General features: G+C 45.5%; 1 protein-coding gene across 1 annotated transcript in view; it reads right to left on the bottom strand.

Annotated features, from left to right (window-relative positions):
• LOC113476544 (adhesion G protein-coupled receptor B1-like) overlaps positions 1–15523 on the bottom strand; it is a 29371-nt gene that overhangs the window by 5137 nt on the left and 8711 nt on the right. Inside the window, exons 2-3 of the mRNA XM_026842269.1 lie at positions 11172–11275; positions 3456–3558 (exon numbers count right to left, since the gene is read on the bottom strand). Coding sequence (XP_026698070.1) covers positions 3456–3558; positions 11172–11272 — 204 coding nt within the window. The 5' untranslated portion in view covers positions 11273–11275. The remainder of the gene's footprint in view (positions 1–3455; positions 3559–11171; positions 11276–15523) is intronic.

The following is a 15523-nucleotide window of genomic DNA, read 5'->3' as shown; positions in this document are numbered from 1 at the left end:
AGAAAGAAAGAAAGAAAGAAAGAAAGAAAGAAAGAAAGAAAGAAAGAAAGAAAGAAAGAAAGAAAGAAAGAAAGAAAGAAAGAAAGAAGCTATATTAGAAGGAATTTCATAATGTTGAGCTGTACTACTCGGTGGGGAAATGTCTCAAGGGAAATGCAGGGAGCTTAAGCCATTTAAAATTAAACTGGGGAAAGTAATAGGAAATGCATTATGAAGAACAATCCTGTAGTGCCAGGGAGATGGACTGGAAAGCTGACAAGCCTGTCTTTGTTTTTAACTCGGCAAGGCCAAATCTTTCACTGGTGTAAATTGGTGCTGCTCTGTTTAACCCTGCCAGAGCTGTGCTTAATTTCCACCATCTGCATGTTGGAAACCGTGAATCAATGTAGACAAGAAGAAAATGATGGAAAGAAACTCCAGTGGGTCCCAAGGAGAAGGGAGAGCAAATAGACTTTAAAAGTGACTCTGGATATTAAAAAAATATATATATATATATATAGCTTAAGGCATTCAGGGCAGGGGGAGGAGGAGGTTTGTAATGAAGAATTTCTCTACGTTGAGTTATATGAGACATGGTCTTTGGGTTTATGGTCAATGAACTTTCCTCTTCTTTCATCCACCAGCATCTTTTAACAGAGCTCTTGCGCACAGACCGTCTTTTATCATGATTCGATCAGATTGCTCCCAACTCATAGAGCAGAACAAACCAGCGGTATCAGATGTTGTGTAAGACTGGGTGTTCTCTGAGGCAGGAACTGCCTTTTTTTGTTCCACATTTGTATTTGACACCAAACCCCTCGGTATTCTGCCTCTAAATGGATTCCGGGTGGCAGTTTGGTATATATAACACAGCTCAACAGATAATTTCAAGTAATTTTCACATTTTAAAAGAACCCTAAAAAGGTAGCTTCTATTCATCATCTTGCAGTCCTATATAAAACGGTTTCAAACACAGGATGTTTTCTGGAATGTATTTTAGGTGACTGTTATTTTAGAATTTTCTTTTTGGCTAACATCAGATACGGCGCTATTCATTTCACCGTTTTGATTTTTGTTTTGCACCAAGTTCTCCAGTTTGCCAGCAGCTTGCAAAGGGGAGATAAAAACTTTGTTTTCTAATTTTACACCAGACAGATACATTTTGAGGTGGTTTGTTGTTTTTTTGGTTTTTTTTTTGTTTTTTTTTTTTTTTCTCAGACTGGCAGTTTTGATAGAAACGGGAGGAAAAGAGAGGAGACAGAAATATGCACATCTCAGATGGGCTCAGATAAACCCATTGCCTCAACTGAAACCAGATGGGCACGCACATACTTGCTTCTGCTGCCTCTGCTGCAGGTATTTCCTTACTTGTGAGGGGGGAAAAAAATCTCCACGAAGGCCTAAGCTCAGGGATATATGTCCCAAGTTGCTGCAGAAGGATCTAGCAGAGCTTGTCGGTCTGTCAAGGTCATTAGTCCTTGTTTTCCTTTAAGAGGAGAGATCCGTTCCCTTGCAGTACGTAGCCATGCCTTTGAGATATGGCCAGTTCACAGAGCATTCATTTCTTTTGTATCATGTTATGCTGGCTGCGATTTTTTTAGCTTTTTCCCAGGCCTTTCATCTTCAAAAAGCTTAGCAAATCCAGGCGTGGAATCTTGCCTTTGAGGTTATACGGTTGGAAATCAGGGAAGAATTTGGCATTTCCAGGGAAGCTAATACTGTAGAAATTCTTCCAGAGTAACTTCAATTATAAATCAATCACCAGCATTTTAAGATACTCCATTATCAATAATTGAATGTGAATAAATTCCTAATTTACACTCCTCCGTCTCTTCTCTGTATAGTTTTCTTTCTCTGTTCCCTGCCAGAGACTGTTTACTAGATGGCTGAGCGGAAATCCAAGAATAACCTTTCTATTTATGGTGTTTCATGCATATGGATGTGGAAAGAGCTAATCTGCCTCACGCAGTTGCAGCCGGGAGCTTTGAATCCCCGCTAACAGCTTTGACAGTGAACACCCAGGGTAATGTGAGAATAAGCTCAAGGGACAACCTGGGCTCACAACTGTGCTATGAAGGGGGGTGGGAGAGGGTGAAGAATCCACCTCCTGTCCTGGGGTGAAGAAGACTGACCAAAGAGGAAGTGCAGCCATGGTTTGCCATGCTGAGCATCCCTCCGTGTTTCTTTTTTATGGAAAGAATCTCCTAGCACACACTTGGGATTGCAGACAAAGCACCCAGGGAAAGCGAGAGCTTAGCTCACCCTTTCTCCACCTCTTGCCCCGACAAAATTGTGTTGGCCGTGAAAAAAAAAAAAAAAAAAAAAAAATCTGAAGGGCACTTGTTTAACAGGAGCAGAGCTGGCTGGCTGCTTCTCTTTAAAGTTCTCGACACACATCTGACTCAAGCAGCTGTAAAGCTTTCCCTAAAACATAACCTAGCCCTAACCCGAAGGGCCCTCCATAGAAATGAGTCTCTGATTCATTAAACCCTGAGGCTTCTCTGCAGAAATGCTTCCAAAAGTGACAGCATGCTCTGGCTGCCAAAGCAGCTCCTCAAAAAACCTGGCCAGGCGCTGGTTACTGTTAATTAAAAACTGAATTCTGTCTTCTGATTGAGACTTTTGGCAGCAGGAGTACTGGAGGATACTTCTCGCCTCACTTTTCTGCTTAGTGGGGTTAGAATGGTTGGAGCACGTGGGGAGACGGGAAAATGTACAACGGGAAAATGCTGAACGATGAGCAGTGATTTGTTGTGTCAGACACCAACAGGGAAACTCAAAGTACTTTAGCTGGTGAGAAGTCACACAGGCAACACACGCCTCTCCAGCTGGGCCTGGGAGGTGGGCAGGTATGTATGTGCAACCAGTGCACAGGGCTTGAAAATCCACCTTAGGTCTCGCCGATACTGCTCGAGTCACAGCGGGATCTGCAGGGAGTCCCTCGTGGCCCCCAGCTCTGCAGTGTGCACGGTACGTCTGGCAACATTTCCTACCCCAAAAAAGAAGTGGGGTTTTTTTTGCGGCTTTGTTTGTTAACATCTGCCAAGCGCTTCAAGCTCAGAGTATAAAAGTTTCTGGAGAAATAAACCTAAAGCTGAGATGTTGGTTTTTGGTTTTTTTGTGTGGTTTTTTTTTTTTAAAAATCCTCTTCTCAATCTGTCTTTCTTTGTAATTTTTGGAAAATAAAATGGTTAAAACCTTGCAAATAACCATGTTTCTTCACTGTGCCATGTGCCAGCTACTCTAGGCAGATATTCAAAAATACCACATTGGTTTTAATCAAAGCCCTGAGGATGCTGACAAATTATCAAAGAGAGAGCGAGAGAGAAAATTGAAATCTGCCATTTAGTTGTGCCTTTGACATCTCGCTAATTAACAGATGGAGGAAAAATGAGGAAGCGCTGCCTGAATGGATCATTTCAGTGCTAAATCAGGGGAAAAGCAAACAAACAAACAAAGTCCAAGTGGTCTCCTACCTTATTCCGGGTCTGGGTCTGTCCGATCAGGATGAGAGCGTTGGAGGAGATGATGGATAGGCAGAAGTTGATAAGGATGACAGAACGCTCTGAGCGAATATACCTGCAGCAAGAGAAGAGGGGAAGGGAGATCCACCCTGTAACAACTTGCATTAAGTTACCTCTGAAAAGCATCAACCAGGTGCAGGTTGCACTGGGCCAGACTCTAGAGAAGGCCATGGTTAAGAGATTGCCCATTTCCTGCAGACCTTGTATGTTAAAACAGACAAGAACAAGGGGAAAAGGGAGGGGGAGAGCTTGGGTGTAGTGCTTAGCCCACAGATCTCTCCATCCTCCCCCATCAGTGCTGGAGCTATGAGCATGAGTCAACAAACTAGGGGCCAGCCCGGTCCCTAGTCTGAGCCGCTCCTAAAACAGTAGAGTGCTGCAAGTCGTCTTCAGCTCGGCTTATTTGAAAGGGGGCTTGAAAAGGAGCTTAAAAGAAAACATACAGGCAACACACGGAAAGATTCCCAAATCAGAAGAACCACAGGCATGCTGGCGATGGAAGCGGATTACGAACGCATGCACCCTCACAACAAAGTGGTTGGGGTTCAGCATTCCCCTCCGTTTAACCTAACAGCCCGTCCTGAAGTGAGAAGCATTGGCGGCTTTTTCCAGGCGGAGAGGTTTAACACTTCTCAAAAGCAGGCCAGATCCCTAACTGCAGCTGTGGGTCTGGGACGTTAGGGATCCACGTTAGGAAGCTGTTGCCTTCAGCACCTTGCAAGAGCAAGCTAGTTGTCATTTCCGATTTGCAACGTGCAGCACGGCTCCAGCTTGCTGCCTAGGTATGTGCACCACAGTTCGGACCACTGGCTACAGAGGAAAACTTCTTTGAAGGCACTTTTCTGAGCCTAATAAAATTAAAAGGGAATTGCTAAAGTGCAAGTCCTCAAGGACTGACTCAGGACCTGACCATACCAACACTCACACACGTGAATAATCTCAGCGATTCTGCAAGTGTCCTGCCTGAATTCCAGATGAGTGAAGAGTAGACGCTGATGCTTATAGAAATTAGAAACAGATCTATTAATCAACCAGCTCATCCCTGGAGGCTAATGCAAGATTATTTCCTGTATTCCAGTACATCAACTATTTATATTGGGAATTTAATTTAATTAACTCATTTTAGCAAGAGTGAGTTGGTCGTGCTTTGGCTGCAGAGTTTTGAGTTTCTGACTGTGTGGTCAGGATGAGTTTACTGCACGTGTGTGTTTTGCCAAGGGTAAACCTACTAGGGGCTGCAAAACTTTGATTTTAACTTCCCTCTGAGTTTCACCTTCAGACAAACATGAATATTTGAGGATATGCTTTCCTGGATACAAAAAAGTCACCGATGTAAAGTAGCCTGAATTCATACTTAGTCTGTTGGAAATTTGATTTATAAGTCGTTCTCCCTGAAACTCACCCAACCCCAGACCAGACTACAAACTTTAGGCTTCCAGCTCAGCTAGAAACTGGGTCGACTGCCTGAAAAACAAGCCTCTCGTTCCTTTCATGGCCAATCTAATTCCAAATTTCCCCATTTCATTGGGCTCAGTACAATGTTGTGCATCACGTGGATCCTATTCCATTTGTGGCTGGAAGGTATTGAGCCATCAATCTATCTATGCTTTGATTGTGTAAAATAAAACATCAAGTGTCCAGGCAGCAGCTTCTAGGGGGATAGAAAGGGAGATTTGGACTCTGTCCTGGTGGGAATGAGATGTAATAAATCTGTGTAGCAACACTATGATCCAACTGGCATTAGTGTGCACTTCGAAAGTCTCCTTTGGTCAAAAAAGGTAAGAAATTAATTGCCCATAAGTATAGTCTGTGTGTGAACGTAGGGGAGGATAATCCAGCTGTCTTCAGACTTTTTCCCCCATTAAACAAGCTTCTCCTTTCCTGCTTCCCTTCAGGCACTGAGAGTGAATCCTCTTCCCCAGATCCCTGAACCTCCAAAAAACGAGACGTGGGTTGACAACATGTAGATTCACAGAAACAGAATAATTTATGTTGGGGAAAAAACTCCTGAGTTCCCAGTCCAATCCTCTGCCCCAAAACGGGCTAATTTCAAAGCCAGATCAGGTTTTTCAGGGTCTTGTTTATTCGATTTTTGAAAATCACCAAGAACAGAAATGCCACCACCTCTCTCGGAAGACTTGTTACAGTGCTTAACCGGTCTCATGGTGAAGGATTATTTTTCTTTATAACCAGCTGGATTTTTTTCTGCTGCAGCTGGCGCCTCTAGACATTTCACTGTATATCTCTACAAGTTGTCTGACTTCTCCATGACTCTTCCTTAATAGCCTCATCTTCTCCAAGCTAATGAAGTCTTGTTCCCTTTGTCTCCTTTTACATCGTGTTCTCCAGCTCCCTAAACATCCACTGGACTCGCTCCAATGTGCTGACATCTCTTGTACTGTGGGAGCCCGATATTGGGCACATTTTCCAGATGTGGCTTCAAAAGTGTCAAGCAAAGGGGAATAATCAATTCTCTTGACCCGTTAGCTATATTCTCGCCTATATAGCCCAGTATAATATTGGCCTTCATTGCTGCACAGGTGCGCTGCTGATTTATTTCCAAATCGTTGCCCACTAGCACCTGCAAAGCCTCCCCGTGGAAGTATTACCAGGCCAGTCAGTCCCCAGCCCATCCTGCTCCACACGGTTATTCTGTCCCAGGTGCAGGACTGTGTATTTCTCCAGCCTCTACCTCCAGTTTGCTGAGGTCCTTCTGAACAGCAGTGCTGCTCTCCAGCATATCAGCCACTCCTCCCAGTCTGGCATCACCCACAAACCTGCTGAAGGTGCTCTGTGCCCCATCGTCCAGGTTGTTAAAGAAGACATTCAACAATATTGGCCGTAGTATCAATGCCTGTCAGATGCAACTAGTAACCAGCTTCTGATTAAGCTTCAAATTTTTGACCATTAACCTCTAAGCCTGTATGAACTCCATCCAGCTATTAAGCCACCTTAGAAGCCACCAATCCGGGGCACAGTTCCCTGGTCTGGATACAAAGAGGGTATGGGAGACTGTGTTAACAGCTTTGGTAACATCAAAATATACAACACCTACTTCTCTCCACTGTCCATGAGACCCGTCATCCCATCACAAAAGGGAAACAGGTCAGTCAGGCACAATCTGCACTCAATAAATCAGCGCTGTCTGCTCCCAATCGCTTTCTTGTCCATCATTTTGCCTGGAAATAACCTTTATAACTACTTGCTACTTAATCTTCCCAGGGGCTGAATAGGCTGGATCCTCCTCCTTGCCCTTTTCAAAGATAGGTGCAATATTTGCCTCCTTTCACCCATTAGGACCCTCCCCAGATGATGGAGGGTGGCTCCACAGTAACACCAGCCAGATCCCTCAACACCCTCGGTGCATCCCATTCGGTCCCATTGACTTGCAAACGTCCAACTGACTGAGACGGTCCCCAGCTCTCTCTTCCTTGGCAGTGGGTAGTGGTTTCTTCCCCAGATTCTGCATTAGGTACAGGAACTTGGGTGCCTCTGAGCAAACCTTGCCAGCAGAAAAAAAGTGACAAAGGCACTTAATACCTTCACTTTCTCTCCTCCTTTCTCCATTAGGCTACTTGCCCCATTCAACACTGGCCCTACACTTTCCTGGGTACTCCTTTGGTGCTGACACACCTGCGGAACCCCTTCTTGGTGCCTTTCACATCGCTCACCAGTTTTAAACGCAGCTGGGATCTGACCTTCCTAATTCAGTCCTACATTCCTGGTCAATGGTTCCACAGGCCTCCTTGGCAGCTTGACCTGTCTACCAAACATTTCCTTGTTATGTTTCAGCTCAGACAGAAGTTATTCTAAGACAGCCTCCTGTCATGCTCGCTTTTTTTCCTCCCATTTCCTCTTCTCCAGCACAGGATGCTCCACAGAAAGAAATCACCATTACTATCCAGAACTTCCGGCCAAATAAATCACAAATTCATATCAGAGAGGATAAAAACACAGAACATGAAGTTTTTTTGCCAGAGGAGACATCTCTAGCAAAGGCAGAGCTACTCCAGGGTGCTGTCTCGCTACTCCTTGGCTGAAACCTGGACTCTGCCTACTTATCAAAATACGTTGTACTCAGCCACCAGGGGAAAACTCACTGCAAAATTAGGGAACGTCTGCTCTGGCCTGGGTCCTGCAGGATGTGGGGAAGCCCTATGCAAACCAAGACAGATGGAGAAGGTGGGAAAACCTTGAAGTCTGTGTCTCTCTCTGTCCTCATTACACTCCATTCCTCTCTGCAAACACTGAGTCACTCTTGCTTTCTCTCTGTGCATACACACATCCCTCTCCGTGCAGTCACTTACTCATTCCTGCTACCTCCCACCAGGGCCACTGAGTGCCTCAGCATCTCTGCCAAAGGCAGAGCTCCTGGGTTTAAAGCAAGTGTTAAAAGCCCCTTGAGATCTCACTGACAAGCACTAAATCAATCCTCAGGCTTCGATGAGCAGGGAGTGAGAAAAGCTCGCGCTGATATCTATACAGCACTCACCCAGCCAGTGAAAAAGGTCTGCCGTGCCCCACATGCTGATGGGCTGGTGGAAGGGCTATTCGATAGCAAGCATTGATCTCCGTGCTATGGAAAGGTCACTGACTTCAGAGGCTGTTGAACCGCAATGAGTTCAGGGATGGAAAACACACCGGGGCACTCCTGAAACACCAGCGCGTCAAGGAGCTGCTTGAGAGGAGTGGTGCAAACCAAAGCTTAGAGAGACACAGTATTAAGTCATTTCACCTGTTCTGACCCTTCAATAGTTCCTTTTCTCCCCAGTTTTTCATTTTCATGCCGGTTTTCAAGAGGGATGACCTTTTTCTTTCCATTCCCTGCCTTTATCCATGTGGGTGGTGGAGCACGTGGCCCCCACACAGATCGTGTCTCCAGCTGTGACCCAGGACAACCACTGCCGAGATGTAACAAGGTCGCTCCACTTCCACGGCCCACTGTGTCACTGACCTCTCTGTCGAGACTGCTAATAAGGCCAGAGACGCACCATCTGCAGGAGAGTTTTTGCAGCCATCTGTCTACTGGGAACTGGAGGGAGTCCACCAACAGGCCACCAACAGCCGTCAAACAGAAACAACGTCCAGTTTTCAGTGAGACTGTGCCAAGTTGGCTGTGGCTGAAATGATCGCCCGCATGAAAAAAGCTCATGCCGTTCACGCCGATGGCTGAGTAGGTGCCACTAAGAAGCAACCGTTACTTGGGGGTTTTGAATGAGAAGTGGAGGGTTAATTTATTTCCTCTCTGATATGCAGCCCAAAGCTGGGATCACCTCCTTTAATTGTGCCCCTTTTTCTTTATCATGTTCCTTTCTCTCTTTCTTCCCTGCCCTTTCTTTCTGCTTCCCGTGTATAAACAAACCCTAGCTGGGCAAAATTCTGGGAAAGTTTCCAGTTTGTCAGCCTCAGTGAGCTTATTCATCAGAAGTGTTTCATACTCAAGCAGAGTCTATGTATGCATGCTCCAGATGCCTTTGTCCAGAAGTCTGAATGGGAAATTTCCCGGCCAAAGCTCCCCAAAACAGCTGAGCTCTGGTGAGTGCTCTCCACAGAAGACCGGGCATGAGGACCTTCTCCCCTGAGTGGTGAAAAAGAACCACTTTGCTACCGCTCCTGTATTTTAACAACAGCTGGAATAATACTGCTGATCCCACTTCTAAGCATTCCTCCAGCTGTTGTCTACCAGACTACATAACATCTAGGACAAAACAAAATGGGAGCCAGGAGATAATGTTGACTTGAATATGATGTTCCTGAGACCATTAATAGGACAGCACATTCATGTCCAGCAGCTATGCCTAAAATGAAAAGGACACACAGAGTGCTCAGGGCTCAGCCACAGGAATGATGCAAAGTTTAGAAAACATGAAAACATGATCTACAGAGAAGAAATGAAACAAACTCAGCGCACCAGAGAGAAATTCTAGAGATCACTTGATCATGCTTTACAAATATTTACACAAAGAGACTTAGGATAGAGAGCCCTTTAATCAAGATATAGCTGGTCTCAGGATCACTTGGAAATGCATGTCCATCCTTGGCTAGCTCAGAAATACCCATTCAAGCCTCCCATAAACATGTGTCCCCATTCATGCTGATCATTTTGGGCATAGGCATAACGCAAAGGCTGGAATGAGAAATTAAAAAGAGCATATTTTAAACAGGGCAGGCAATTAACTTTACTGTCCTCAATAATAGTAAATATTGAGGGGGCACACTCCTGGAAGAAAATACATCATGTTATTCCAAATGACTCTGGCATGCTCCAAACTGATTCAACCTCGTGTCTGAACTTGGGTTTCAGATCCTGAACTTGTTTCTGATAGGCAAGAGAGGGTGAGGCTCGAACACTTGCTCTTTACTCTTCTATCCTAACTTTCCACTTGATCCTGACACCAGTGACACCAGTAAGTCACCTACCAGCGCTGCCCAGTGCTGCCCAGCCTGAGGAAAAGCAGGAGAGGACAAGGACTTGAGCAGGTCCAATGATACCCCAGGCACGGAAAAACCTGAGTTCTAGATAAACGTTATTATGATCAGTCTTCAGCTCGTAGCACTTGCCATAATTAACTAGCCACTATGCACTGTCACAGTATCAACAAAAAAAAAAAAAGATGCATTTTTTCTCATTTTTTACTCTCCTGTTTCTTGCCTCTATCAAAGGGTAGAAAAAAATTATCTCAGTTCACAACTCCAAACTGAATTTACCCCTTCCTTCCTACTAAAAAGAATCACTTGACAAAATAAGAGCCTCAGACTGACCCCTTCTCCCAAAAGGGTCACCAATAATAGACAAACAGTATATGCTCCGTAACCACTCCATTTCAATTTCACAGTCATTCACCTGGTTCTGATTTTGTTTTATTTAGCTTAGAGTCATGAAGTTCTCAGCGTGGGTCTCGGAGTATGAACTCAGACCTTGTTCAGTGCAGTATAGGGGGAGAATCCCTTGCACACCTCAGGTCCTCCAGCTTATACAGTCCACCAAAATGTATCTGACAACAGGGGCATGGGCCGATGTGGGCCTTTGTTCAGTAAAACTTTGCCACAAAATCACTTCGGCTTCTATAAACAATACAATTTAAGGTTACACCTGACCTGCTCATAGGCGTACAGGAGCTCTCTGCGATAGGATGTACTGAGGGATCCCATATGCGTCTGAAGCTAAAGGCAAAACATAGCTAAGAGGTCGGAGAGTTATTTAGACCATGTGGTTTCTCATCCTTAAGCTCCTGAAAAGTGCTGTCAGTTCTTCAGGCCAGATGTTTTCATACGGGGTGGTGGATGTTTTGATGTTCTCAGAGACCCAACTGGGAACACCTTGAAGCAACCAGGCTGCCAGGAGGCAGTGCACATCCACCTCTCCACGAACAAGGTTTCCTGGGGTATGCGAAGGCATCTACAAGAGCGCACGGCTTTTGAAAAGGGAACAATGCGACTACATGGGGTCATGGCACTAATTTCACTGTACTAATTTCTCTGGCTCTGAAAGGAAAGAATCATGCCAACTAAGCCGCCACGATGACTTTTTGCAGGACCCACTCATTACCAAATGGTTCTTCCTCAGGCACCAGACACCCAAAACAGGAGAGCAAAACCTCCAGGACCCATGTAGATCAAGAGACAGTAACTTTCCCCAACAAGAAGAGAAGAGAATGAAAGCCATACCTCCAAACAGAGACATAAATGATAATCAACAGCAAAAGTGTCAGCGAAGATACTCCACAGCCTACAATTAACGTGACAGAAGGGACCAGCACCTTTTCCATGTTCTGAAAGAGAGAAAGTAAGACATTAAAAAAAAAAAAAAAAAAAAAAAAAAACTACCAGCTCAATTTCATGGCAAGAACTATCCTCCTAATTGTGTCAACTCACCTGACCTTCACATTGCACTGCACATACAAATAAAGATGAAAGAAGACCGGGATCTATTTCTGGTTGACCCAGCCTTTTTTTTTTTGGACCTGATTCTGCTCCCACACACACCAGTGTTAAGTCTGGGTGACAACTCTGTTATCCATGGCAAATCAGGTGTGTAAAAAGGCACGGGGTGCAAGAGGAGGATCAGGCCTTTGATCCGGTGTGAAACTTTGAAGGTAATTAATGAGGCAACAGCAGAAGGCAGTGCCTATACTAGAACAATTACAAATGAGATCATCTGGGAATGGCAGTGATGAAGGTTGGAGGATGAAAAGAAGTTGAAAATCTTCCACCAACTACAAACAGCCGTCTGGAAAAGGAAGAGATGAAGCAAGCAAAGAAAAAAAACAAGATGTATCTCCTCCCCAAAGACCCAGCATCGAGACACATCATCCATCACTTCCCTACTCTTACACTACTACACAAGGCATTTCTTCAGAAGCAGGGGTCCTTACGGGAAATTCAGGTGTGGGATCGTTCTCCTTTCCCGTCTGAACACGAAAGATCTGCTGGCCATCAACTCTTGCAATGTCAAGAACAGACACACGTGCTATAACCTCTGCTAATCGAGTTCTCTGCATCACTGGGACTGTGTAACCAGCCAACATCTGCCAGACTAATATCACTAAACTCCCCCTGTTCTCAGCTTGGAGTGAGGATCTGGATCCCACATGGTTTTCCCTGCTGCAGGCTTTTTTTCTGGCATGTTTCTCATTTCCACATCAGTGATCTCTGCTGTCGTGAAGGCAGAGAAGCAGAGACCCACCGTGCAGCAGACACACGAGAACCCTCTATTTAGAGTGATTAGGCAATATGCAGAGGTGTGGGAGCACAGTTAAGGTTGTCATTCGGTTGGCGTAGTACCAACACATATCGCCACAGCCATGGAGATGAGATGGTTTCTGACATAGCGAGGGCTTAGCATAGGAAAAAAACAAACCCCATGCAATTATGCATGAATTTGGGACTGGAAGAGGCAGTCCTCTAGGGACTTATCTACACTGTTTTGTTGGCAGGCACAAGGCTGCTCAACCTGAACTTCCAATCCGCGGGACGCCACAAAGCTGAGGCTACTGCAGCCCTGTTCCAGGCTACTGAGCCTTCTGCAAAGCAAAATATATTAGGCAAGGCTCAGTGCTATACTTATGTGGAGACTGACCAGCTCAACACATGCGCAAAGCAAGCATGTGTCCATTGACTCAAGGCCCACAGTCAGTGCAGGTTTACTCCACAGAGCCCACCAAGAAGAAGAGACAAACAACCCTGATACCTAGGGACCTGAGATGAGTTGTCCCTGAATTCTGAAGGGCTTGGGAAGATCCTCCTTACCTGCATATTTTGACCAAGGGCACCTCTCGCATTTTAAATCTCATTGGGGGGAATTAATGTGGATCAAGACTTCCACCACACTGCTGCAGTGAACCCCACAGGAGCTATTGGGATGGCTGGCACAAGAGTTTAAGGGATCCAAGACAAAATTTAGTGATTCAGTGGCTCGAATGCCCAACTGGCATTTATACCCGAAGGAGCACAGGTTGATTAAGGGATCTTTACTGGATGGAGACCAGCTACAGACTGGAAGCCAAACTGCACTGCAGTGTGATGCAACGTCCCCTCCCTTCTGATCACATTAGCTCTGACACGTCACTACCCCAGCATGCCTGTACAGCTTCCTTGAGTTTGATCTGTGAAACAGGAGGCTTAGGACTCTCCAAAACTGCACCATCGATACGTACAAAAGGTTTGGATGCCGATTCTAATTCAACTTGCTGAAATTACGGGACCGGATTTCCAGCAATGTCTTAGCTTAGTTTAGTTTAAACTAAGCTTAGCTTAGTTTAACTACCAGCCATTGGGCAGAAACTGCAAGAATAACACGGCACTGAGCCTCACCGATCCATTCACCGAGGTCCCGCATCTCCCTCCACCTAGAGCTTCCCAAAATGCTCGCGGAAAATATTTCAGCTCACATGTGGATTCTTCCTCTAAACTTCAACAGAGACTTGGATCGCTGTGATTTTTAACATCAACTCATATGACTTCCTTCCCACCCTGAGAATTTACACCTGCCAAATATTTGTGGAAGGTTAGAAGCAGGTTTTTTGGGGAAAGTAGGTAAACATCAAGAAATTTCAATGAAAATATCAACATTTTGATTCATCTCCCATCCAACAAAATTGAATTTGGACATATTCCAGGCACCAGGAGTGCTGAAATATCATATCCTTATAAATTGAAATGTGGAAGGGACTTTATTCTGCGAACAGAAGGCTCTGATGTAGTCAAGCACTGGGATAGATTATGGGAGAGAGAGATGCAGTCTCCAGCGTGGAGCCACAGCTTCTCCCTTAGTCACGTTTTTTTCCCCCACTGCAGAACTCAGGTGGGGAACAGCCCCGTCCCACCCCGGCGAAGCATGGTTGTGAGAAATGCACTGCGAAGCACAAGCTACACAGCCATTGCTCCTTGCTCCACGCTCCCTTCCAACCCTTCTTCTCTCCCTCCTCCCCCCTTATGGCAATATGAGTTCACATCGCACAAATGGTGGCCTGGGATGAGCATCAATTGTGACATTTGATTTAAGTAGGACTCATTTCACTGACTTTTCATGGGTAACTGGATAAAAGTGGGGGAGGAGCTCGATGAGAGCAAAAAAGCCCAACATATAACTCATTCCTAAACCATCTGAGAGTAACTGAAGAAATGGAGTTTGGATTTCAAGAGATGAGTGGGCCACATCTCTGTTTCTCCAACACAGTAACTGTAACTCCCCTCCCTTCCACGTTCTCTCTGACATCCCTTCACCCCCAACAACCTCAGGTTCTTTCACTCCCTTCCCTATCCCCTTTCCCACATCCCACATAACAGTCTCTTAAATAAGAGGTCGCACGTAGTGGACCGTTCCTAGGTCAGATATTCGTTCACTGGCAAGGCATTACACAAATGACGGCCAGCCAAGTGGAAGCCGGACTTGTGGGTAACAGCTGGTGTCTATCTGCAGCCCTTCCCACACAAAAGATCCTGATCTCCTTTATCCATCAGACAAACTTACACAAAACCCATGCCCACCAGAAGGACTTTCCCTGAAGAGATGCTACGAAGCCCATCCCTTCTCCATACAGAAAAGGGATGGTTGCCCCAGCCCCGATGGGATTTCTGTTGGCATCATGAGGGTAGATAACCATAAAAACCACTGGCTGCGATAAGAACAGGAGCTCGCTCCTTTGGGAATAGGAAGTCCTAAAGGCTTAGTCCCATATAGTTTAGGAATCTGCTTTCTTTCTTCATTATTAGGGTTTCTGTCCTGCCTATATTCCTTTCTCCCTCCCCCACTTATTCCCTTCGGCAAACAAAGCATCGTTTGCTTTATTTCTTCTAATTAAGCCCCCTGACAGAAGGTGGTCGGCTGCTGTAGGATCTGACCCTTGCAAGGGAAATTTCCTTGGTGGAGAACAAAGGGGGAAAGCAAGGTCGGTTTAAAAGTTGCTATCCAACAGAAAAAGAGCAAGGCCTTCTCAAGGTAGGAGAGAAAACAGTCCTACGGGAGTTTCTCAGCACCACAGCTGAGGAGCAAACTGGTTGTCTGCAAAAGACAGTCTGGGAACAGAGGTTCCACCCGCTTGGACTGGAGATGGTCCCAGATGGCGCAGACTCTGCCCCACCCCTCCCCATGCTGATGCCATCCAGAAGCACCCCTGAAACACAGATGAATCGGTGCCCGGTTGGAGCTGGAATGAAAATCTTTGCTTGGGCCAAGCAGGAACAGAGCAGGTTGTTACAAGTCACAAGTCCTGCAGTTCTGTCACCAAGCATGCAAAGGGAGAAGAGGAGCAATCAATGACATCAGCTGGGATGGAAATAACGAGTGCCACTGCCTGGGGCTGCTCGCTGTCCTACTACCTCATCACTCTGACTAGCAGGGCAGAAGGAAAGTCCTCCTTTTCTTTATAATTTCACTTTGCTTCCTTCTCTTCTATTTCTTTCTTTTCCTTTCTCCCTATTTTTTTTTCTCTCCTTTGTCTTCCTTCCTCCTTTCCTTTGGCCATTTTCCATCATATATTCTGCCTTTTCTTCTTGCTCTTAATGCATCTCTCTGGCCT

This window comes from Athene cunicularia (assembly GCF_003259725.1).
Source record: "Athene cunicularia isolate RWA chromosome 2 unlocalized genomic scaffold, athCun1 chr2_part1, whole genome shotgun sequence".
Lineage (NCBI taxonomy): Eukaryota > Metazoa > Chordata > Aves > Strigiformes > Strigidae > Athene > Athene cunicularia.
Note: the sequence above shows the minus strand (reverse complement) of the source record. Positions and strands in the feature narration are given on the sequence as shown.